The following is a 27,363-nucleotide window of genomic DNA, read 5'->3' as shown; positions in this document are numbered from 1 at the left end:
TTTTATTTTGAGACAGGATCTTACTGTGTACTTCAGGCTGGCCTTGAATTCACTGTATAACCCAAGGTTACCTTAAACTCACAGGCATCCTCCTGCCTCAGCCTCCCAAGTGCTGGGATTACAAGCATGAGGCACCATTCCCATCTTTTAAAAAAAATCTTACATTTTGTTTAGAACATGATAAAAATCAACTTATCTGGTAACATTTTCTTCTTTAAATATAAAGCTAGTAAATTTGCCTACTTATTTTTTTATATGTAGGTAAAGAAAGCACTTGAAAAAAAGCCATTTCCGGATAAGTGATTAATTAAAAACAAAGTTTAAAGACGGAAAATCCCAATAATGTATACGCAGTCTAGGTTCTGTGTGTGTGTGTGTATAGAGTTTAAACGTCTTCTTTTTAAAGATAATCCAAAGAACTTCCTATTAGAAACCTTCACTATGTAGAGTAATGAGAGCAAACACATAGGAAAGGATGCCTAAGCACACTGTATTCCACACAGAACAGTGGGAGACAACGTTTATTGCTGTGTCACCATATCCCAGATAAATTAGAAATAGTGCTTGGCTTGGTTTTTGTTTTGTTTTAGGAAGAACTATAAAATGTAATTATCAATGATTCCACTACCATGACGCAGTTAAAATCAACTAAATGCACTCTTGCTAAATATTTAAAAGGTCAATGGCACCTTCATAAATTGGTAAAAAATAAAAGAACCTGGGCTGGCATATAGCTCATGGCAGGATGCCTGCCTAGCAGGTGTGCAGTCATGAGTTTGATTCCCCATACAAAAAACAAAAACAAACAAAAAACTCAATCTAGGTGGCAGGGGGAATTGATCACTAAGTTTTCCCTCTCCAGAATCCATTAGTTCCATTACAACAGACTAACACATCCCTATAGGATTTTAATCTACAGAATAAATAGAAACACATTTAAATTATCTCAAGCTGAATCCCACATACATTAATGATCAAGAAAACCCCTTTTGTTACAATTGTATGAACTTCACCTGGCTCGCTTCTCAAACTTGCCTATGGTCTACCAAACCTTCCTTTTTCTGCATAACGGAGGACTGAATTGAGGCCTTCAACTGAACTACATCCCCAGGTGTTTTCATTTTTCAATCTGAGACAGGATCTCTCTAAGTCACTAAGTTTCTTGGAATAAGCTCAAACTTTGAATCTTCCTGTCTCAGCTTCCGGAGTGCCGCCACACCTAGCTATTCTTTTATTTTCAGCAATCCATATAACTGCAATTAAACTTTTCTAAAATCTAGTAAAAATGCACTAGAAGAAATTATCACAGGCTTCACCAAATATTAATCATCTATTCCAACTTCCCACCCATGAAAAATATTTTTATAATGCTACTGAAAGTTTCTGAGAGTTTTAATAAACCTTGTCTTAAAGCATTGCCTCTTTTAACTCTTAGAACAGTGAGCAATATACTTCAGTTAATTCTTTTTAATTGAGTTAGGTTTTTTTTTTTTTTTTTTTTTTTTTTTTGGTCTTTTTCATTTTTCTCGGTACCAGGGATCGAACTCACGACTGCCTGCTTGCAAGGCAGGTGCTTATGCCGCTGAGCTAAATCCCCAGCCCCTTGAGTTAGTTTTAAACAGGACTAAAAAATACATTCTTTTACCATGTAGAGGGTGGTCTAAGTCAAGCAGGTAGGTCAATGCAGAGCCCTAGAGTGATCTCATTTAACCTTAACACTTAAAAGCTAACTTCTCTGAAGGGCTACACGGAAGGACAGAAACACACCACACATCCATCACTGTACCTTCCTGTCTTGGCTCAGGGTCAAGAACATATGTTGCAGTGGCAGCAGCACTGGGCAGGGCAGCTGATCATGCATCAGGGCCAGTTTCCCCTTCCCCTCTCAAAATGGTGCCTCTTTTTTTTTTCCTTCCTCTTTCCTTTTCTGTTCTCATCCCTGGGCAGTAACTGAAGTAATTGGGTTGCTGCCAGGGCAATTAGGACCAAAGAGGATACTACTCCTGAATTTACTGTACTGATCCTGTACAGTTCTCTAATTTTACAGCTTCTGCAGGAATATTTTTTAAAAGTTTAAATACAGCAGTTTTAGAGAAGTAAGTACAAAACAGTATAATACAACAAGAAATTCAACTAGAAAAATCTCCATAGAAATTAAACTTCAACTAGCCAAGAAAACTAGAAATTATACAAAGAAAACCCCCGCTGATGTGGTATAAATGCTAAAAACAAAACAATCTTTAGTTTTCAAGAGTACACTGCTTGTCAGGTATAGCGGTACACACCTGTAACCCCAGCACTCAGGAGGCATGAGGATTGCTGAAAGTTCAAGGCCAGCTTGGGGTACACAGTGAGTTCAGGACCAGCCTGAATTACATAGCAAGACCTTGTCTTAAACAAAAGAACAAACAAACAAAAAAGAGTACCTGCTAATGAAGAAAGCAAAAGTAGATACATACAACCAAGAATAATGCATAATGCCACATCAGCCAGGATCTATACACTGTCTATCCAGTTTAATATGTAGAGAACACACGTACATCAGGTCCAATTTATAGGTAATTTTCTAAAGTACCTAAACTGGGAGAATATTAAACTGCCTCAACTAGGTGTGATAGCACACGCCTACAATTCCAGCACTTGGGAGACTGAGGCAGGAGGATCTTTAGTATAGTAGCTCAAGGCCAGCCTGAATGGCAGAGGGAGACTTGGTCTCAAAAAAAGACATATACAAACAAAAAAATGCCTCAAAACTGTATCAGTACCTCTTACTACCTTTCTAATCCTTATAATGAATCCTACTACTTTTTCTTACAGGACTATTAAAAGGTAACAAATGTCAGCAAAACTATTTCCTGATACTAACTTTAGCTGGGATGCCAAACACTGTTTATACATATTTCACCCACATTTAACAGAAGAGTACTAAAAAAAACTGCCTAAAACTATACTTGTATGAAATACATGCAAACTATACTGCTTTGGAAAGACTTGCTCTTCATAAATCAGTAGAGGAGACAACTTCTGTGCAAGCAGTAAAAACTTTACAAAGTAGTTTCTACTGACTAAGGAAGAGTAATGAACATAAGAGGTAAAAGTGGTCAAAAGTGGTTTAAGTCTTTTTAAGATCACAATCAGGAAATTAACAAATTTATGGGTAATTTGAGGAATCGAAAATAGCACAGCACAGGAGGCCTGAATAATAACACTGTAAAAAGGAACTCCACAAATGAGTAATTATGTTCACATCAAATCATTTTTACTGGAAATTTTAGAACTAAGTACCCTCTAGGTTGGACTGTTCCTTAAGATAAGACAGTATATAATAAAAATTTGTTGCAAAAAAGAGAAAAGGGAAATGTTTTAGAAATAAATTATTCTAAGCGTCTCACAGAAAGTTCACAATAACAAGAAAACAGTAAATTATCAGAGGTAGGGCTGTGAAACAAGAACAGCTTTAAAATTTAATAAAGGAAAAACACCAAAGATAATAACCTTTGTTATGAAAAATAAATGACATGAATATGTGAATTCTTTAAATGAGCAAAACACATACCCTCCTATAACTAATGAAATCTCTGATTAAAATGAGTACCTGAAAAGTTCATGAAAACAATTAGTAATGTATCATAGATTAAGCTTTCATCCAAAGAAAGAAGTATAAAGCATACTTACAATTGAATCACTTACAATTATTTTTGAAAATTCAAGAACTGGAGAGATACCAGAAGACTGGAAAAAAGCAAGTGTAGTACTGATCTTCCATAATGGTAAGGAAAAGAGAGAATAGAAAAGTTACCATGCTGTGAGTCTGACATTAGTAATCAAGTAAAGGAATACCTGTATTAAGAGAAAACCTGTAACTATACAGAGGAAAAGTAGGTACCTAAGAGCAAGTGACAAGTTAAAAACAAAACATATTATGCCAAACTTACTGGCTTTTCTGTTCCTTGGAAATTTAAGTTAGCAAATTAAATTTTTCAGAGTAATGACATCATTTTGTTTCCCTATCAAATGACTTAAAAGTTGATTTAAGATGAGAGAAAAATATACTAAAGAAATCAGAAACATTTAATAAGACCATGATTTTATGTAAGAAATACTAATCTGTGATTGCTTTGGAAAACTTATTTCAAAACATTTGCAATCCGAGTTTATTCCTCTGGTTTATTCACTTCAGCTAAAAGAAGAATAGGAGGATCTGGAGATAGAGAAGTATTGAATTTTAGAATTTCTACTTATTTTTAATCTTAAAGATTAATATGGAACTACCTAATCATTTGGAGTGAAGATTATCAACTTTAAAATGTTCATAAAACTGAGCCTAGTATTAAATTTTTTCCTCCATTGTACCTTGAGGAAGAAATTTTCCACGCAGGTCAATACTCTGACAATTTAAGACTTCATATTAGGTTCTGTATTATCAACAGGGCAGCTATTGGTATTTTACCAACAATTTCTAGTTACCGCAAGAATGCTTTAAAAGGTAAGCTCTTTTTCAATATTTCTAAGTGAGCAGTTTCTAACAGCATGGATTCATTCACCATGGATACATAAAACACTAAAGTTTTTCAGAGTGTAAGGTAGTCTGCGATACACTTTATGCTTTCTTATTTCATTACTGCAACACAGTAAGACAAAGAGATACTGGCTATTTTGTGAGTGCTGTTTACTCAAATAAACCTTCCAGTGAGATACTTTAAAAATTGGATTTTAACCTCTTCTAGCTTTAAATATATTATACTTCTTGTAAAATTACAAAGATATTTGAAACAAATTCATGACCTAAGGACACTACAATGTAATTTGAAAATTGCCTGAAGGCATTTGATGGAGTGAAAATGGGCATTATCTAGTTTTAAACCCTGAATGTGCAACTTCTAATGAAGCACCTGTGTGATCTAGCCAGTCACATTCCCTGCCTCCACTGTCTCATTGTAGGGTAGGTATGATATGATATTAAACTACATAAGGCTTCTGGGTAGAGAAAATGAAAAGGTATGTATAAAGTAATATAATGGCAGGGTTAACATAGTGTCTTAAATGATCAGTATTCACCAGCTAGCTAACAATCACAATCCTATAAAATGGCTAATATATGTCCCTGAGTACTTGATGCATTAAGAAAAATGCCTAATCAGGTAAAAGTTTCACAACCAATTTTTCAGAGATATACAATAAAGAAAAGGATTTAAGCATAATTTAAAGCATATGTAACAACTCTTTTAAAAAGGAAAATGATTTAGTAAGTTCCAAAGAATATACTAGATGGTGGTAATAAAAAAAGACATGAGCAACTGACAAAATGAGTAGTGAAGTACAAAATAGAAAAAGACAATTCCAATATGGGATGTTCAGAAAAGTACAGGTGACTATGCCTGAACCACAAAAAGTAAATTGTACTTACTTATTATCCTGGAAACTAAGGGTCAAACAATGTAAAGAAAATCTTTTTCTCCATGAAAAGCATAATATTTGTACACTGGACATCTGAAAAACTAAAGTTGCTTTTATCTTTAAAGTTACAAAGAAAATTGTTTATATATAATGTTATGTTAAAATCTACGAAACAAATCTAAATTACTCATGGATTTGTGTCAAATATGTTGGGAATGAGGCACACATATTAGCGCTAAAATTCATGAATTTTAGTAACTTAGCACACTTCTCTTCATCTAATATAACTCCTTCTAAATTACAAAACACTAATATTGACACCATAAGGTAAATTACACAAATAACTGAACAATATTCAGTATAGTATTTTTCTATACTAAAGTCACTGACAGCATTTCTTTTCAAAAAACTCAATTTATTCTCTAAGGCTATATAAAAGCATTCAAACAGCATAGATGACCATGTAGTTTAGTTAGTCTGGGGTGGTCTTTATGAGCTCTATCTCAGCAAGATTACTAGTAGCTTCCTTTACTTTCACATGTGCCTCAGTTAGACAATGAGTTATATGGCTATTGTCTCTGACAAAAGCAGATTACTAGCACTGTCGATATATATCATGAAAAGTATGTAAGACTGCCTAAGAGGATTCGGATGCTGCAAAACTGGCTTCTAAAAAAAATCTAAATCTGAAATGACACATAACGGCCCTGAATGCATGAAGCAAACAAACAACAGCAGGAAAGATAGCATAATTCAAATCAATTAATATTAACTGCATGCTTACCTTATTCGAAAGACAAATACTATGGAAGATGGGGGAGGTTGGGAACTGAGCCCAAGACCTTTACACTGGGCTACAACCCCAGACCCTTTTTAAATTTTGAGACAGGGTCTCACTACATTGACAAAGCTGCAATTTAAAAGTTATTTAAGGCACCAGAATTTGCATTTTGAAAAGGCCACTTACATGCACACCTCTGAAATAAAATACACAAAACATATATTCTATTAGTACTAGGGACTGTGCAAATGGGACATCTGAGGCAGAAATTCTAATTTGTTGTCATTGTTAATTTTTTGTAAATATGCATTTATTGTGATCTCAATTTGAAAGCTTTATGTAAAAAATATACAGAAACCACAGGCTATATTTTCCAAAAAATTTTATGTGCAAAACCATTGGCATTATTTTTATAAAACTATCTACAAAATCCCAAAATAGATTAAGGAGTAAATGTGGCAATGCTGAAACTACTCAGATACCTCTCTAAAGAAAAACAAAGCATTAACAAATTGCTGGGCATGGTAGTGGATGCCTGTAATCCCAAGGATGCTTTAGTGACTCAGGGCCAGCCTAAACTGCATGTAGACCCTGTCTCAAAAAAAACAGAACAAAAACATTCGCCATGTTTTTTTCTTTCCTGATAATGTGTATAGAATCCAGGCATTCTGTAGGTTTAGGCATGAGTTACAGCCCCAATCACAATATTATTAAGGTAAAGGGGACATGTTAGTAAACATGTATTAGTTAAAACTTTGCAGTCACCATAATACTAGAAAAAATTGAATGCTAGAAGAAAAAATAGCTAGTAAAACAAAACAGACTATTCAAGTTTTTTCCCACACCCTTCCTGCCAACATGATCATGACTCAACATCCAAGAAAGCAATCTCAAGAGAAACAATACCCACTACGTCATACTCTAACCAAGCAACTGTTTTGATCATGGAGTGTCTGGCAATCAACCAAAACATTTTTTCCTGGGACAATTTCACTTGATCAGGCTACTTGCAATATCCCTAAAAATCTCAGATTAAGTTATTCTAATGTTACATAGTTGGAAAGGTTTACTAGTACGGGATTAAAAAAAAAACAAACAAAAAACAAAAACCTACATTAATTCTTCCCCCAGTCTCAGACTACCAGCATTTTAAGGAAGTCTATTTCTAATATCTACCAAATAACAAATGTTCCAGGTAAATTTCCTGGAAATTTACCCCAAATGTAACAAGGAAAATTCATACTAAACACATAAATCCTTAAATTGAATATTTTAGTAATTCATTCAAGTTTTTAAATAACTGCAGACTTCTTATAGCATACTTCTTGAAAATTTAATTATAAAGTGATTTTCAAAATAAAACCTAAACTATTTTATCTAGCAAGACCAAATCTCTCTGCACAGCAAATATAACAAATTGACACCCAGGGGAAGCTAACATAACAAACTAGTCAGGCCAGAAGACTTTCATCTTACACATACCAAGCAAAATGACAACAATCCTAAACTGAACAGGTTCAAAACTGTTCAAGATTACATGTGCTGTTTCCGTATATTTGATATTAGCTAACAGCAAATGTCAGCTAAATGGAAACAAATATAGGTTCAGGTTTTGCTAAAGCTGGTAAAGACTTCTATAAAAGTCATTCTGATTTAGTATGTCAGAAACCTATCATCTTGATTTGAAATAGGACCAGAATACAAGCCCATGCAAAAAGAACTGAGACACAACATGTATTAATACCAATTTCCCCATTATGAATGTTATGGATTATGTGTAAGAAATATACACTTAATGAAAAACTTTTTAAAAACTTTTTTAGTTAAAAATTTTTTTAAAGAAATGCAAGTTCATAATTGCAGAACTTTTGTTTTTTCTCTACTGCATTCTTCAGGGTAGTGACTGGTTTGTAGCAAATGCTCAACAAAAATAATGTCAATTAAGGATTCTGCAATACCCCTATCTGTTAGCATTTCAACATAGAAATTTCTTACAGATTACAAATAGTAACATTCACAACACAAATCATTAATAACTTAATTATAAAAGTTCATTATAGTCCAAATGTGGGATCCTTCCAAGGTTAACAAAGTTTTTGAAGGAAAAAAAAAGTGAGAGAAACTGAACAGCAGATAAAGACAGCAAAATAAACATAGGTATAGTAAGATCAAGCAATGATGATCACCTTGTCCCTCTAAAAACTCGTTCTGTCTCTTTTTAATTTTTATTCTATTTATGTTTTGTTTTTTGAGACAAGGTCTCACCATGTAGTGCAGGCTGGCCTCAGAACTGTGATGTTCTTCCTGCTTCAGCCTCCCACGTGCTGGGATTACTGGTGTGCACCACCACGCCCTACTCCTTCCAAATTTTATCATGAGCACATTTCCACACATACTACTCTGGACCTTAGAATTAATTCAGTATTAAAATAATTATTCATTAAGTATTTTGTAACTATGGTACTATGCTGGACACTGGGGAAGCCAACGCCAAGCTAACACCAACTCTGACCTTAAAAGAATGTCAGAGGAAATCTGACTACAAATAACTGATTTGAGCATGGTAAAATGATGTTAAGTGCAGGAGTTGAACAGAGATGGGGAGTATTACAGTAGTGAGGCCAGACAGGACACAGCACAGTCAGATGAAACGTTTGAACTTTTCTTTAATGAAGTGACTATTTACAGTAGTGACTCTAGGGCTAAGGACATTAAAGGAGATGCTGAGAGACTCCAGGAATTAAGAATATTGGAAAGGCTTCTTGGCACTTCTGCTGTGGCCTCCCATTGGCTAACCCACACAGAAGGACAAAGGACAGAGAGGATGCCTACTGGAAAGCTTGGCCTCTTGGAGCACTCAGCAGTTTAAAAAGCAAAAAGTAATTAAAACACAAATAACAAGAAAGGATATTTCCATACTGAAAGGCTAGTACAACCAGAGAGGCTAGAATTCATGAGGCCAGAGATCCTTCTGCCCCAGCATCCGAAGGAGCTAGGATTATACGTGAATGGCACAACACTTTGTAAGACTATTTTTCCAATCTGGATGCTGACTTTGAAGGAAACCAAATGTTAGTGATTCAACTGGAAAAAGTAATAGGGCTCAGAAGCAAAGTGGGCAATAAATGAAAAGTCTGTAGAGCAGTACACTGATACTTTCTGGAGATAACAAAAAACAAGGTTCAGGTTTGTTACTCTAGTCTTTCACTGTGTGACCTTGAACAAATAGCTTGATTTCTTGGAAGCACCATTTTCCATTATTTAAAAAAAAAAGTAGAGCCTGAGTTACATACAATTTTAAATTTTCTTCCAGTTCTAGGATTCTGTGAAGCCAGCCTTCAAGTAAATAACCTTGTTTATCTAGAAAGTACCTTGTTATACTAGAAGAAATAGGTGCCTCTTTTATTAATTTTTGAAAAAACATATTTCATTTTAAAGACATACAGGTTCCAACTATAGCCATGTGGTATGCAATGTAAAAAAAATGTTAAACTCAAGCAAACTCTACCATTTAGTATGACCTTGGCCATGAGTGAGAAAGACCAATGCAATCAGATTCTAAAATAAGGCCTGGAATGCAGAGAGTGCAAACAATGAAGTAAGAAGAATAACTTGAAGTGGCAGCTTCTGAAAACAACAAAATGTACTACACAGGCAATAGACAAAAGAAGCCAAATTCTTTAAAGGTGTCTCGACATTTAATATATGAACTCCAGTGCAGGGAAGTCTACAGTTCTCACTCTCACTCACAACCCTCCACCCAACAACAACTACTTCCCTTCTTTCACGACACAAATATTTACTGAATATCTATTTTGGCCAGGTATTAATCATGATGTTCCCTTTGAAACTTTTAGTAGAGATCAAATTTCACCCCTCCCAAGCAGTTTTTTTTTTTTTTTTTTACCTCTCCTCAGTAACAGGTTTTTTTCTGTGGTACCAATTCCCAAAAGGAAGGAATGGTGGCTTTATCTTTTGCAGTGCTGGAGACTGAAGCCAGGGACTCTGGAATGCTAGGCAAGTGCTCTACTGGCCCTCCAAAAAGAACACAAACAGTGGGCTTTGCGGGGTTTCCAGCCTTCATTCATGATTACAGAATACCTTTCTGTCCATTGACATTCTAGACCGCTGTTCATTTTTCATTGGAGCTGGGCACAAAAACAGTTTTTGGTGGGTCTTTGGGTCTTCACTTTCTTTCATCATGTAAATCTTTGACTGGATAAATCTGCTGGAACTTTTCTCTTATTAATCTTTTGTTCTAAGGGTGTTGGCCACGATGCTTAAGATAAATGAGGAAAGGTATCATACCTTTCTGCATCTGGACTAGGGACTGATTGATTAGAGACAAAGTTCTGGGGATACAAAGATGAGTAAAAACTTTTTAATCTACAGAAAATAAGACTGTAATACAAGAATCAAACATTTGATCAAAACTTTTACAACTCTGTGAAAGCTGTAATATAGACAAGGAAAAACCACTAACTCTCTATCTAAAGGAAAACAGCATAATAGGGTAACAGATACTGTTCCTAAAGAACTGGAGAGTTACTACCTAAGAGCTAGTTGGGCAACCTAAGAAAGACAAAGGGTAGTGAAAAGAAGGAGCCATGAGAGGCTACCACTTCTAAATAAAAAAGCATGGTGAGGATCTTGGGTAAAGCACCTGCAGCTGAGTCGACTGAAGTCAGAGAAATTAGCACCAGACCATGAAGAACAACTCCGGCACCTGCACTTTGGCAAAAGGGAACCAAAACAGATTTTTAAGTATGGCAGTGACTCAGTCAGATTTGGTTTTGAAAATAAAAGAGGTTGAGTGGGGGTAAGTCTAGCAATAGGCTAATCAGAAGACTTTTTTTCCAAGTCTGATTGAGATGATGAATTAAAACAATATAGAAAAAAACAAAGTGCCAAATCCCAGGAATACAGTATTACTAAGGCAAACAGAACTCTGTAGCTGGAGCAAAAAAAAAAAAAAAGAAAGAAAGAAAGAAAGAAAGAAGATTCAAATGGCTGTGTGTGGCAGAACAAATTATCAAAATATTTAACGGAATACTTGTTAATATATTTTCAATCTGAGAACTATTTTTTCAAGTATTACATATTAAGCACAATATAATATTCATAAAAACTTTTCTTTTTATCACAAGAATCACCACAGAACTCTACATGTCCTGGGGGACGTCCAAGAATTTGCTTTTTAGGATAAAAGTATAACTCTGTTTTTTCACTATTCTTTTCCCCAGTCAACAGTGAATAAGCCATACAACTGCCTGGCTTTCAAACCATCAGAATATGGTGCTATCACAATGTTCTTCTCTAGCCACACCAAATTTACACTGAACTGAATTCCTTGCTGAGTTGCAAATCAACTTGGGAAGGCCAAGTGATTACTACTAAACAAAATCTTTTCACATTAAAAAATAAAAATCATACTTCCCAGAACTTTTAAGATACCAAAATGGATGTGACCATTAATCTTCTGCAGCCTCTTATTCACTGAAGGATGTGCAAGTACAGTGTTATGTCCAAACCAAACTCAGGACCCTGGAAACAGGTCCAATCTCACTTTATCTTTCTTGTTTCTTAGTTAAGTGTTAAGGCTAAAAATCTGCTTTTTTAGTGAGTCATACCTCTCCAAGACTAGGAAAGGAAACAGTATATTTAAGTAGTTTCTTGCTGAGTTATAACAGAAATAAAGTTGAATATCTTTTTCCTACATGAGAGATACCAACAGTCGTTAAAGGTATCATTTACTCAGTTCAATACAGTGTCCTGAGAGATGATTCTTAAATAACGAGAATTTCCAACTGTAAAATTCACTGCAAAATTTCTAACATTTTAAGCTGCCCCACTCAGCTTCCCCACTAAGAAACTACGAAATAGTTATTTGTTTTTAATTTCTTTAATGCAGCTAATAAGTCAATTTAATCCCCCAAAACTTTGTTACTTCAAATTAGCAAGTTTTCTCATTCAATATATATCAATCTTTCCTGACAAACTGCTTGTGAAGTACACAGTACATAATGCCAGCAAAATAGGGCAAGATTCAAAATGCTTTCTGGTCTAACTACAGGCAACTTTCTATATATAAATTAGGCGCACAACTCAAAAATCTTCCTTTCAGGCGTCCTATGAGCCTTATAAAGTATATCGAAGTTTTTCAATGCTTTTGTAGCAGTTATCCAAACAGCGACAAAACCACCACCCCCCGTACACGTATAAACAGCATCCATAATTACACATAAAAACACACGGCCAAGCAAAAGTACAGGACCAAAAGGAAAACATTAAAAAAAAAAAAAAAAAAAGGTATGTGGCCTGCAACTGTAAATTATTTAAAATCAGTCGTTCAAAATTAAGCTTTCACACAAAAGAAACCTTAACTTTATGTTTAAAATTATACTGAGTCCTCTTTTTATAGGAAAACTGAATTCTAGTAAAATAACCCGAAAAAAAACCAAAAGCTAATCCTCCCAAGTCCGGTTTGGAGGTTGCCATCTCCGAGAGGAAGTAAGGCGAGCTCCCCCCAGGCACGGCGCGGCAGGGCAGCCACGTCGCCTATCCCGCACTGGGTGCGGGAGGGAGGCATGGGAGCGCGACCCCCGCGACCGCGGCCAGGCCCGGGCGGACGTCGCGAACCGCAGGCACTCCGGCTGGGGCCGAGCTCCTCTCCCAGACCCTCTCGGCTACTCACTTCGCAGGCGGCCAGCAGGAAAGCCATTCGCCGAAGCCCCGCCCTCTGCGTCTCTCGGGAGGGACCAGGGCTGCTCCCAAGCGCTACCGTTCTCCCCACCCGACCAAATCCCGGGCGCGGAGTAGGCGGCCAACCGAGAGGTTCAGCCCGTCCCCGGGGACCGTCAACCTCCTCCCCGCTCCGCCCCGCCCGCGCCATGAACCGAGGGCAGCCCCGATTGGCTGGCCCTGCCGGCTCCTGGCAAAGACACCTCTGGCGATTGGCCATAGGTCACCTGCTGCAGGTGAGCGGCTGCCGATTGGCGGTGGGTCTGGTGTAGGGTGGGGGGTGCGGTCTCAGCGATAGGAGTGGCCTGGCCGGGACCTGCCCTGCCCACCTCCCACCAGGCGCACCACAGGCAAGGGGAGGAGTCATCAAGCCCACACCGTTTTTGGACCCGCACCCTGGGACTTCGCTGGGGGGAATCTGGGATAGGGCTGGGCCACAGCCACAGATGTGCTTCACCTGAGCCCACTGGCCGCAAGCCTGCCATCCCCGACATTTCAGTTGGATAACTTGATGACTTTGCTTCCGGAAAATATTTCAGTAGCTGGGAGCAAGGGGAAGGATTTACTACAGTGTATCAATAAACAAAAACTTGAGTGCCGGTTTTATTAATCAGCGAGACTTCCGTGGGTCTGCTGTTGTGCTACAGCTCTATAAGGAAAGTGGGTGGCTTGTGAAGATTCTTAGGAACACAAATGGCATAATCTAAAACCACTGTACATCTAAACTTACAGCCTAGAGAACCTTAACAGAGAAAGGCCCCAAATGCAGGAAATCACATACACAAGTAATTCATGTATGCATCTGGAGGACAATCACTTTTTCTTCTCTATTATTCCTTGTGGTTATTTATAAGCCTCTCCCAGGGCTACTAAACACTGAAGCATCCGATTTTTTAAATATATTTTAGCTCTACTACTGTCCCTGACAACACCTAGCACAGTGCACACTGTACAAAGAAATCAATAAATGCTAGCTGAATATGAGCTGCACTCGCGTATTCAGTGTTAAAAATATGCTCAATTTATGTCACTTGTTTCATTATGTCCAATAATAACTGTCCTTTCTTACCTATGCATTAAAAACCTGGTATTTTGAGGCGGGTATGGTGTCTGAGGCCTGTAATGCTAGTGCTGAGAGCAGCAGAGAGGCAGGAAAATCACAAGTTTAAGTACTCCCCTGCCTGAGCAACCTAGTGAAAACCTCTCTCATAAATGAATGAATAGTTAAGTGAATGAATGAATGAATGAATGAGGATGTAGCTCAATAGTAAAGCACTTGGTGTTCTCCAGGTCTCACTGTATCAGCAAATGAACCCACTACTATCCACCCTAACATGCAAATCAAAAACGCAATCTTTAGACACTTCCCCTATTCCACATGTAGTCCATCATCGAGTTGTCATTTTTGCCTAAATATTCTCACCATTTTGTCAAACTTTCTCCATTTCCACCTATACAAATACAGTCTTCCTGAATCTACAGTAGCTCCTCCAGCTCATTCTGTACACTATAGAGTAGTATTCCCATAATCAATCCCAGTAGTCCACATTCAGAGAAACCTTAACTGCTTCCCACTGCCATATATGCAACTCAGTATTTAACAATGACTTGCAACTGTCTCTTGACACCAATCCCAATGCTTCACTAACATCTAAGTAATCATTTCCTCCTTGCTAATATGAATATGTTGTTCCTGCCCATTTGACTTTTTTTGTGGAACTTACCACAGCTACACTTTTACATTTATTTGAGTTATACTAAGAATAAAAAAGCAATGCTAGGGATTAAAAACCAGTGGAAGCTGCGAGTGCTGGCACATGCTTGTAATTGGAAGGCTGAGGCAGGAGGATCATGGCAAGCTTGAGGCCAAGCTGGCCTACAAAGTGAGCTCAAGGCCAGCTTGAACTGCATAGCAAGTCTCTGTTGCAAAAGACCCCCCCCAAAAAAAACCCCTGGAAATTAAGAACACCTTTGAGGTGCTTATGAGTAGTAGACTGGACACAGATGAGGAAATAAACTCTGCATTTAAAGGCATCTCATAAACACCTACAAAACTAAAAAGTGCAAAAGAGGAAAAAATAAAAAACAATTTCTAAAAACTGTAGAAAAATTACAAAAGTTATTTCATTTTTAATGAAATTATTTAATGAAAAGTTATTTCATTTTTAATGATGGCACATGCCTGTAATCTCAGCATTTGGGAGACTGAGAGAGGGAGGAATGCAAGTTCAAACCCAGCCTGGGCAACTGAGCAAGAGCTTGTCTTCAAAAAATAAAAGTAAAAACGGACTTAGAATATAGCTCAACATGAAGGGAAACTTTGTTTTTTTAAACAAAGTTATGATTACATATCTATTAGGAATATGAGAAAAAAGAAGGAACAGAAGAAGGAAAAACAATCATTGAGATATAAATTAATGTGAGACCACAAACCACAAATCAATGAAGCTTAGAAAGTAAGAGAACTTTTTTGTTTGCAGATGATGTAGTCATTTATCTAGATGAGAAAAACAGAAAAACAAATTGTGTGACTTATAAGCAATTATAACAAGATTACAGGATACAAAATTGATATGTAAAAAAAATCACATGACCATTTCAACAGATGCAAAAAAGCTGTTGACAAAACCCAACATCAATTCATAATAAAAATCTTTTTTAAAATGGGCATAGAAGGACTTTATCTTCATCTGATAAAAGCCATTTATAACAAATGTACTTTCAGCATCATATTAAATGAGAAAAAATTGCAAACTTTACTTCTAAAATCAGAAACAAAACAAGGAGGTCCACTGTCACCACTCCTATTCAATATGCAGTAGTACTCAAACTTTAAAGTCAGAACAATCAGGTGAAAGAAAAAAAGTATGCATTTAAAACAGGAAGAAATCAAAATTCTCCTGATTCAAAGAAACCTTGATCCCTTATGTGGAAGACCCAAAATATTCCACCAAAAGACTCCTAGAACTATAATAATCAACAAATTCACAAAGGTAGCTGAATACAAAATCAACAAACAAAAATCTATAGCATTCTTGTACAGTGATAATGAACCCACTGAGAAAGAAATTATGAAACAATATCATGCACAACAGATTCAAGAAAAAGTACTGTAATTACTTATAAATTAACAAAAGTAAAAGAGAAAAGACCTGTACAAGGAAAATTACAGTACTCTGAAAAAGATTGGAGAGGATATCAGAAAATGAAAAGATATTCTCTGTCCTTGGATAGGTAGAATCAACATTGTCAAAATGGCCATACTTCCAAAACCAACAAATAGATTTAATACAATCCCAATAAAAATACTACAAGCATTTCCCTTGGAACCAAAGGAGACAATCATAAAATTTATATGGAAGCAGAGAGAATCCAGAAAAGCAAAAGCAATCCTGGGCAACAAGAAGAAGACAGGCAGCACCTCAATCCTGGATTTCTAGTTATGTTACAAGTTATAGGGGTAAAAACAGCATGATACTGGCACAAAACAGACATATAGATCAATCCAAGAGGATTGTCTTAAGTTACTTTTCTCTTGTTGCTGAGACAAAATACCTGACACCCAGTTAAAACAGGACAGGCATATTTAGATCACAGTTTGTGCTGTTTTCAGTCCATAATCAGCTGGCTCCAAGGCAGGGTGGCATGACACAGGGGCAACACTTCAAGGTAGTGGAGCACAGCAAAGCAACAAGAGCAAAAAGAAAGGAGCACTAGAGAAGACTCTTTCCTCCCTTACTCTAGGGGTGGCAGTAACACTCACACACATAATCCTAGAAATAGACAATGAATCAATCACATACTCTCTCATATGGCTCCAGGGTGGATGTAGCACTCATGTCCTTAATCCTAGGACTAGACAATGAATGAATCACAAACTCTAGATTCAGCCTCCTCAGAAAATCCTACCCCCGTGACAACATGAGGCTTTGAGGGGGGGGATATCCAGACACAAATCGCAACAAGGATAGAGAACACAAAAACAACTCCAGGCACATTCAGACATCTGACCTTTGACAAAGGAACCAAAAACATACGAGAAGGAAGATAGCCTCTTTAACAGATGGTGCTGGGTCATCTAAATTTTTTGTTGTTGGTGGTGATTTTTTCTGAGACAGACTCTCTTGCTTTTTTGAGGCTGTAGTTCAGGTTAACCTTAAACTCATTATTTAGTCTAGATGGCTTCACACTCAAAGTAATACTACTGTCTCGGGTTCATGGGTGCAGGGATTATAAGCATTAGCCAACATACAGTATATCAAAGATCTAAACATTAAAATACAAACAAATTGTTGAAAGATAAAATAAGTACCAAGTCATAAACACAGGCAAGGACTCTGTGAATAGAAACCCAATTGCATAACAAATAACATCAAGAGGGCCTGGAGATGTAGCTCAGCAGCATAGGGACCTGCCTGGCAAGTGCTAGGTCATGTGTTCAATCCCCAGTACAAAGAAAGAAAGATCGATCAATCAATCAATCAATCAATCAATCAAGGATCAACAAATGGGGCTATATCTGTTGGAGACCACAATTTCACAATGGCTAATTTTGCATATTTCCTTAAGGGATAAATGGAGGTTTGGGACTATGAGTACCACCCATTTGAGATTTCCCTTTAACTTTTTAGGGATGGGCCATCCTTTCCCACCTGCTAAGACTAAAACTAAAACTAAAACTAAAACTAAAACTAAAACTACTAAATTTAAAAAACAATCCAGGACAAGATCCTTCTTAGCATAAATTCATCCCCACCGTCTTGAGATATCCCATGATTATACTTGCCCACTTAGTCACAGACCTCTGAGTCTTCCACCAACTTTGAATCTTCTGCTAACCCCATCTCTCACTGTATATACCCAATAAATAGTGGTTGTCTTGGAGTGTTGCTATCTTGACTCCCATCTTGAAGCATCAACTTGCCAGTCACTCATCATGTATTATGAAATCTGTCTGTTTCTTATTTTACCCTCTTGCTGTACCCTTGATACAGGCAATTGGTGATCTTGGTCAGTTCCCTAATATTACCAAATTAAAAAGCTATGCACAGCAAAGAAAACCAATACAGTGAAGAGACATACTACAGAATGGAAAAAAGAATTTTTGCTACCAATATCTCAGACAAACAACTAATATCAAGAATCTATTAACTCAAAAAACTAGATTCTCCTAAACAAAAAACCCAATCAAAAGAACTGCAAGCATTTGTAGCCAATTGTTCTGGAATGAGATGGAATCTCAAAGGTGTTTTAATTTGCATCTCTCAAATGATTGGTGATAGTGAACATTTTTCATGTATTTATTTGCAATCTCTACTTCATCATATAGGAGATGTGTGCCATTTCAGATGCACATTTTTAGATCAGGTCTTTAAATTTGGGGAAGGAGTTGATTTTTTTTCAGTTCCTTTTAAGTTCTAGATATTACTCCTTTTTCTGAAGAACAACTGGCTAAAATATCTCCCCACTCTTGTGGGTTGTCTTTCCACTCTACTGGTGATCTCTTTTACTGTGCAAAAGCTTTTTTAATACGATGAGTGTTGATTCTTTGTAGTACTTCCATGTTCCATGTTTAGGATTCTGTTCATGAAGTTTTTGGCTACTCCTCGTTCTTCAAGGGTTCTACCTATCCTCTCTCTCAGTGGATTTAGCGATGTTTTAATATTTACATTCTCGATCCATTTCAATTTTAATTGAGTGCATGGTGATAGACATGGTCTAGTTTTAGTCTTCAGCATGTGAAAAGCCAATTTTTGCCAGCACCATTTGTTAAAGAAGGCATCTTCCTTCCAGTGAACCTGTTTGGCTCCTTTGTCAAAGATAAGGTGGCTGAGTATGTTTGAAGTTGTTTCTGCATCTTCTAATCTATCCCATTGATCCTCAGGCCTGTTGTTTTGGCTTTTTTCCCATACCATGCTGTTTTTATCACAGTAGCTGTGTAGTATAATTTCAAGTCAGGGCCTGTGATGCCCCCTCTTGCTTTTGTTGTCCAGGATTGTTTTTGCTATTCCAGGTCTCTTCTGGTTCCAAATGAATTCTAGGAATGTTTTCTCTAGTTCTGTGAGGTATGATAGTAGTATTTTGATTGGGATTGCATTAAATCTGTATAACAATTTTGGAAGTATGGCTAATTTTACTATATTGGTTCTTCTTGCATAATGGCAAGGGATATCTTTCCATTTTCTAATATCTTCTTTGATCTCCTTTTTCAGAGTACCATAGTTTTCAATACAGAGATTTTTTTTAACTTCCTTTGTTAGATTGATTTTTTAGTACTTTATTTTTCCATGCTTTATTGAAAAGGCATTTCCCTAATTTCTCTCTTAGATAGTTTTTTATATGTGTACAAGAATGTTACTGATTTTTGAGTGTTGACTTTGTATCCAGCTATGCTACTGAATTACGCTATTAAATTTAGAAATCTTTTGGTAGAGATTTTGGGATCTTCTCCATAGAGTATCATGTCATCTGCAAATACTGATAACTTCTTCCTTTCTTTATTATTTTTATTTCTTTCATTTGTCTAATTTCTCTGGTTAATGTTTCCAGAGTGGGGAAAAAGGAACACTTCTCCACTACTGTGCGAGTGTGTACTGGTGCAACCACAATAGTATTCAGTGTAGAGATCCCTGAAAAGGAACCATTTCACCCAGTTATTCCCCTTCTTGGTATCTTCCCCAAAAGAATTAAAAGAATCATGCCATAGTGATATATACACACCCATGTTTAGAGCAGCACTGTTCATATTAGATAAATATTGGAAGTGAGCTAAATGCCCATCAACTGATGAATGAATAAAAAAGATTTTTAAAATATATAATGAAGGGCTGGGGATTTAGCTCAGTGGCATAAGCACCTGCCTTGCAAGCAGTCAGTCATGAGTTCGATCCCCGGTACCGATAAAAAGGAAAAAGACAAAAAAAAAAACCAAAAAACAATAAAATATATAATGAAGTACTACTAAAAAAGGATAAACTTGAGACATTTATAGTTAAATGGATGGACCTTGAGATCACACTCAGGTGAAATAAGTTGGACACTTCTGTTAATATTGTACTGTCTCTCTGGGGTAAGAAACTGAAAGTATAAGTAAGGACCAAAACGCATAGTAGATATTGTGAAATAGGAAGAAACTGTTCAAAAGGAAAGGGAAACTAGGGAAGGAGGAAGGGGGAAAGAAGGAAGGAAAAAGAAAAGAGTAAGAAAAGGATAAATCTGAAACAAAGTTATGGAAATAAGGAGAGGAAGAAGGGTTGAAGGGAGGGTAGGCAAATAGGAAAAAAAAAGAAACAAGTTGGGGCTGGGGATTTAGCTCAGCGGCATAAGCGCCTGCCTTGTAAGCAGGCAGCCGTGAGTTTGATCCGCGGTACCAATAAAAAGAAAAAAGACAAAAAAAAAAAAAGAAACAAGTTATATCATGTATAGGTACCAATCTCTGTAATGAATATGATCATTATGTATATCTAAATTGCACCAATAAAAAAGACCCAATCAAAAAATGGAGCCCTGAAATAGACACTTCTCAGAAGAAGTACAAATGACCAATAAATACATGAAAAAATGTTTAAAATTTTGACCAGTAGCGAAATGCAAATTAAAACAACACTGAGTTTGCATCTTACACCAGAAAGAATGGCTGTCATCAAAAAATCAAATAATAATAAATATTGATGAGGCTATGAGGAAAAAGGAACCTTTTCTCACTATTAGTGGGAATATAAATTAGTATAGTCATGGTGAAATCAGGATGAAGGGTCCATTTGATCCAACTAAGAGGTCATATTATATTGATAGATGCATAACCATTTTTAGAGCAGCACAATATATAATTGCTAAATCCTGAAAATGGGCTACATACTCATTAACAGATGAATGGATAAAGAAAATAGCATTCATTTACACACATGAAGTATTACTCTGCATAAAGAAGGATAAATCTGAATCATTTATAGGAAAATTGATGCACTTTTATATCATAATATTAAGTGAAACAAATCAGACTCATAAGCTTAAGTATCACATGGTTTTTCTTATATAAGAAACCCAAAGCATAAATCAAAGAGTGCAACCAAAAATAACAGTAATCAAGGAGATAGTTCTTGCAAATGGGAAGGGGGACCAAGACACAGAGAGAGGGGATGGGAAAGCTAGGAAAGTAAAAAGAATTAAAATGTGTTATATACAAACTCCCCATCATGAATATAATCATTATATACTCATCAAATAATATCTGAAAGAAAATAGTAACAGAAAAACAAAATCTAAACACAGACATTGAACGCACAGGAAGTAACCTCAAATGGGTGCCAAACCTAAATGTAAAATACAAAATGATAAAAACCCTAACATAACATCAAGGAAAATCTATATAGGGTTGGAATTTTGGTGGGATTTGTTTGTTTTTAAGATATAACACCAAAGGGATAATCCATAAAAGAAAAAATTGATGAGTTGGACTTCATTTTCTGACCTGTAATTCTTAAGAAAATAAAAAGTAAACCATAGTCTGGATTAAAGACATATCTGATAAAGACTCAAGCATGGTAAAAGGGCCGTTAACCAAAATATACAAAGAACTCTTAATAAGCATATTGTGTCATATATTTTCAGCGGCATGCAAATTACAACAATAATGAGGTGTCACTATATACCTAGTAGAATGGCCAAAATCTAGAACACTGAAAACAGCAAAAGCTATCATGCTAAGTGTGATGGCACATAACTATAATCCCAAAACTTGGGAGACCAAGGCAGGGGGATCACCATGAATTAAAGGCCAGCCTGGGCTACACAGTGAGTTCAAAGCTATCTTAACTATATAGCAAGAACCTGTTTCAAAAAAAAACAAAAAAACAAATAAAACCCCAAAAATAGCCAGGATGTACAGCAACACCTTTCATCTGTTGCTAGGAGGAATATAAAACAGTAAGCCATGTTGGAAGACAGTTGGTGGCTTCTTAAAAATTTAAATATTTTACCAAAACATAATCCATCAGTGGCACTCCTTGGTATTTGCCAAAAAGAGTCGGAAATAAGTGGTAGGGCCCCTCCCCACCTGACTGGGCAGGAAGTTTTTACAATGTAGTGGTGTCAGCCTCTGTGTAGCAGCATGTGTAGTTTTGATGTAACTCTACAACATAAATCATACACAACCAGACTGTGAAATGTTACTGTATGCCCATACAAGGGAGACAAAGACACAAAAACTACACAAAAGGATGCAATTATGCCATGTTCAGCACTCAGCCTCTGGACAGGAATCTGCTAAGTCAGTGCCAGCATTTGGTCATGGTGAATAATCTTCCTCATGGGGCTGGGGATTTAGTTCAGCGGCATAAGCACCTGTCTTGCAAGTCCCTGGTATAGCCAAAAAAAAAAAAAAAAAAATCTTCCTCATGATTTGTTGCATCCTGTTTTTCAGTATCTTATTGAGGGTGTTCCCATCTGCGTTCATTAGAGATTGGCCTATAGTTTTCTTTTTGATTGAGTCCTCCTCTGGTTTTGGTATCAGGGTAACACTTGCTTCTAGGAATGACTTTGGAAATATTGCTTCCCTCTCAATTTCATTGAAGAGTCTGAAGAGTAATGACATTAGATTGCCCCTAAATTTCTTATAGAATTTAGTAGTGAATACATTATGACTTGGGTTTTTCTTTATTGGTATATTTTACTTACATTTAATTTCATTGTCTGACACTGGCTTATTCAGAATTTTTATATCCTCTTGACTCAACTTTCATTTTTCCTATGTATCTATGAATCTGTCGATTTCTTCTGTTTTCCACCTTATTAGAAGAAACGCTTCCAAGTAGGTAATAATGATCTTCTGGATTTCAACAGGATCTGTTGTGGTTTTACCCTTTTCATTCCTAATTACATGAATTTGACTCCCTTGTTTCCTTTTTTTGATCAGGTTGGTTAAGGGTTTATCAATTTTACTTAAACTTTCAAAGAACCAAGGGGCAGAGCTAAAAATGATGGATCAGTAAGCAGCAAAATACAGAGCCTCCCTAAGAGAAACATCTTAGATGCTGGAATAAAACATCCTGGAGAAGACCAGATGGAAGAGATGGATCCTCTCAACCCAGGAAGAAACTAAAGGGAAAGTAGCCAGTCAAACTTATGGTCACGGTGCTACTATTGGAGCCACTCAGATTCGCGGCCACGGTGTTCTCGCTGGAGCCATCCAGACTCGTGGTCATAGCACACTCACCGCTGGAGCTGCAGTCACGCTTAAGTTGGGGGTCGGTGAGCCCAACGGAGAACAGAGCCAGTATGGAGACCTGTACTAACCCTCAGTGAGTGCTCAGAATAAGACCTTCCTATGGGAAAGGGGCAACCAACTAGATGACATATTGTAATCAAGCAGGACAGGCATAAACTAGAAATGGCAGTAACTTCAGTTGGTTGCTCCCTGCCTAGAGTAGATTGGTAGGATCTGCTTGGGCTGGGTAATGCCCCTGGACAGGACCCAGTAGCCAGGGGCAAAATTACCCCTGAAGTGGTCCCAAATTAGTTCTGTAAGTGTAGCACACACTAACATGGTGAAGCCCCCCACTAGTTAACTGGCTCAGAGGGGAGAGGTCAGCATACATTGCCCCTGCTTGTACCTCAATGACCAAGACCAAACTGGAGAGGGCAGAAATCCCTAGCCAGAGTGCTTCAGAAGAACCATAACCAATAAGGAAAAGGACTAGGACCTTCACCATACATCTGTATGGAAGAAATCAGAAACATGAGAAGAGAAAGAAATAAAGAGAAAAACCTCAGCCCCAACCCAGCAAATACTGATCCAGGAGAGGTAAACACAGAAGAGATTGAGGGCAGCAAACATGCAATATCAGAACAGTATCAACTGACATAAAGAGATGTCTTTGTGACATCATAGATGAACTTAAAACTGAAATATTAATTCAAGTAAAGCAAGATATAAGAAGATTAATAAAAGAAATGCTAAGCACCTCTCAAGACACAGATGGAAGATTGGAGGAACAAAAATAAGGAGAGAAATGTTCGGTGAAGAATATAAAGAAAATCTAGAATACATGAAACAGATTCAGAGATTACCAGGAAATTAAAAACTCCATTGAAAGCTGGAAAAATTGCTTGCAGAAACTAGAGACAGATTACCAAAACTTGCAGATAGGTTTGCAATGTGTAATAGCAAAAGGAAAGATCTCTTAAAAATAACAAGGAAACAGGCAGTAACGATACAAAGGCTAAAGATGACAAGAGATCTATAACTTAATTATTCCAAGCCCTGAAAGAAAATAACCTCCAACCCAGACTGATGTACCCTGAAAAACTCTCTCAAAATTAATGGAGAAACAAGATGCTTCCATAACAAAGAAGTGCTGGGGGAATTCGTGTCCACCAATCCAACCCAACAAAAAAACTGAAGGACATTCTAGCGAGAAAGAAAAAAATACCAGGATTTCAGGAACAGTGGCAGAGGGGCCTCAATGAATGGGGCAGACAGTGGAATGAAGGAGAAAAGTAGACAACCAATGGCAGAAAAATAGCATAGCAGAGATGAGACAGAGAAGGTTGGCTGTATTCTCTAGCATAGATGGCCTTGATACACTGGCAAAAAGAAACATAGAGTAGATGGGAGATAAGGTCCACTGAGATGCTCTGTGTAGAAAATATAATTAACTTAAGGGAGGGTTTATGTACCAAAAGTCAAATAGGAGAGAATGATGCTCTATGTGACAGGGAACCAGAGAGAAATAGCTGCAACTCAACCAGCACCTGCAGATAGGTTGGAAAGACGTAATACTTTTGTGCAGTAGAGAACTGCTGAGCTATAATGAAGAAAAACCTTAGGCTTTTGTAGGTAAAGGAATACAACTTGAGATCAATTACCTGTTTTTGAAGTCCTATGTTTCCAATGTTTTGTTCTTATTGTTATATACTGCTATATTTGATTATACTATGCCTGATGATATAGATAGTTCTATTCAAGATAACAAGAGACAGCATAGTAACCATTGTAGATCACCTTGTATTGTGGTTTTATATGACTTTTTTGTTTCATGCTTTTCTAGGAATTTGTTCTGTTTTGTCCTGCTTCATTTTGTTTTTCTCTCTAATATAGAAAGGATAGATATACATGTAGAGACTCATGCATGTGTAGAACTTATAAACAGCTTATGAGAAATGATTATATAATGCATGATGAAATGAACAACTACTTTGAAGAAAAAGACACTAAGGTACCCAATGCTGATTCCGTAGCATCACGATGTGAAATCCAACAATACTATTATTTTGTGCAGAGTGATTGTAGTCTATTTTGTTTTGTTTAATTTCAACATACATGAAGATATGGACAGCTATTTTGAAGAGAATGAGAGACTATGACAGACATTGTTGTCTTCCTCATTATCTGGTCTTGGAGACCTAAAACGCCTGTGTCATACTGTTCAGATCAGTTTTATATTATGTTGTTTTGTATGAATTCACTGTATGTGAAGATACGGACAACTATTTGGAAGAAAACAAGATACAATACGATAGATAGTGAAGATCTCTGGTTGTCTTGCTTTAAATCTATGTCTCTTACATTGCTTCCTATGTTCTGTTCTGTTCTGTTGTGTTTAATTTTACCCTCTTAAATAAAATTTTAAAAAAATTTTTAAAAAAAGAACCAACTTATCAATTCATTGATTCTCTGTATTGTTTTCTCTTCTCAAGTGCATTGATTTCTGCTCTGATCTTTATTTCTCCCTTTATATCACTTTTGGATTTGACTTGTTCTTCCCTCTTAGGACTGTTTTCATGCATCCCATAAGTTCTAGCATGTTGTAATGGCATTATCATTTAATTGCAGACACTGTTTAATTTCATCTGTGATCCACTGGTTGTTCAGGAGGGTGTTATTTAATTTCTATATATTTATGGAGTTTTTGTGATTTCTTTCGCCACTGATTTCCAATTTCATTGCACTATGGTTAGATAATATACATGGGATAATTTCAACTCCTTTGCAATTACTTAAGCATGTTCTATGAGCTAGTATATGGTCTATTTTGGAGAACATCCCATATGCAGCTGAGAAGACTATGTATCCTGGTATTATGGGGTGAAACACTGAAAATATCAAGCCCATTTGTTCACAGGTTGGGTTCAGTTCTGGTATTTCTTGCTTGATTCTTTGTCTAGTTGATCTATACAAATAGATCAAATAGAGCTATACAAATAGACAGGGGTATTAAAGACCCCTATTACGACTCTGTTAGGCTTATTCAATTTTTTGTATCCATTAATATTTATTTTTAAAGTCAATTTAGGTTTTCCTGAGGCATTTGCCTAGCAATACAAACCAAATTATTGGAGCAGATATGTTTACAGGCAACTCTCAGAAGTACAATATACAGCCTTAGTAATCTGTCTTCCAGGTTCCCAGAAGTCTCAAAACTATAGTCACCTGGTAAATTCCCATGTAGAATCTTCGGCCAAATGGAGTACATCTACCACTCAGCATGTGGTAGAAGCAGTCCCTACCATGTGAACAAGGCCACCATTTTCCAAAAATTGCTGATCTATAATTCTTAATGTATTACAGAAAGAAGTATTTGGTTCAAGGTGAGAATGCCTGTCTACACAACCTCTCCCTATGACGGCACATGTGCTGCCCTTTCACCTGCACCCTCAGTATCTCTTGCACATACCCTCAGTATCTCTTGCACATACCCTCAGTATCTCTTGCACATAGGACTAGCGCCTAGGAGCTGCTGAAAATACCTGGTGTTGGGGAGAGGTCTGTGGCAGAGTGTCTGCTTTGCATGCTCAAAGCTCTAGGTATGATCCTGACTACCACAAAGAAAGTATGTTGAAGAAATGTAATGCTGAGTGTCGAGTTATAAAAACCAGCACAATAAATCAATTTAAAAATTTAAAACTTGGAGCTGGTGGTGATGGCACATGCCTGTAATTCCAGCACTTGAGAGGCTGAGGCAGGATACCTGCAAAGTTCAAGGCAAGCCTGGGCTACACAGTGAGTTCAAGGCAACGGAACTACACAATGAGACCATGTCTCAACAAAAATAAAGTTGAAAATAGCAAGTCTGCCAGACAGAACAGAGAAAACAAAGGGACAGAAGACTGTAGTTTTTCTATATGTGTCTTTAGTATCATTTAATTGTTTTAGTATCATTTAATTTTTAAAATTATATTTGATAGGTAGGGGCTAGGGATTTAGCTCAGTGGCATAAGCACCTGCCTTGTAAGCAGGCAGTTGTGAGTTCGATCCCTGGTACCAGTAAAAAGAAAAAAGACAAAAAAAAAAAAAAAAAAAAAAAAAAAAAGATATTTGATAGGCACTATTGCCTGACTTTTTACAGGTAACAGTATGAATTGATCCCTTAACTTCATTCTGAAACAATTTGTAGATTTCATTAAAAACACTTGAGTCATCAAATTTAGTAAGAAATATTCAGCTC

General features: G+C 36.8%; 1 protein-coding gene across 9 annotated transcripts in view; it reads right to left on the bottom strand.

Moving 5' to 3' along the window:
- The window catches only part of Osbpl9 (oxysterol binding protein like 9), a 173,797-nt gene that overhangs the window by 39,268 nt on the left and 107,166 nt on the right, over positions 1 to 27,363 (bottom strand). For 3 of the 9 annotated variants that reach the window (XM_063236500.1, XM_063236501.1, XM_063236502.1), the window contains one exon: positions 3,676 to 3,759. The exons of 3 other annotated variants lie outside the window; for them this stretch is intronic. In XM_063236500.1, coding sequence (XP_063092570.1) covers positions 3,676 to 3,759 — 84 coding nt within the window. Of the gene's footprint in view, positions 1 to 3,675; positions 3,760 to 12,872; positions 13,049 to 27,363 lie in introns of those variants that run through there. 3 more of the 9 variants (XM_005000521.4, XM_003463062.5, XM_005000523.4) reach the window with 2 other exon arrangements.

Source organism: Cavia porcellus, unplaced genomic scaffold (genome assembly GCF_034190915.1).
Source record: "Cavia porcellus strain 051 isolate PalLab524CR breed Dunkin Hartley unplaced genomic scaffold, mCavPor4.1 scaffold_25, whole genome shotgun sequence".
In the NCBI taxonomy this organism is placed as follows: Eukaryota; Metazoa; Chordata; class Mammalia; order Rodentia; family Caviidae; genus Cavia; species Cavia porcellus.
Note: the sequence above shows the minus strand (reverse complement) of the source record. Positions and strands in the feature narration are given on the sequence as shown.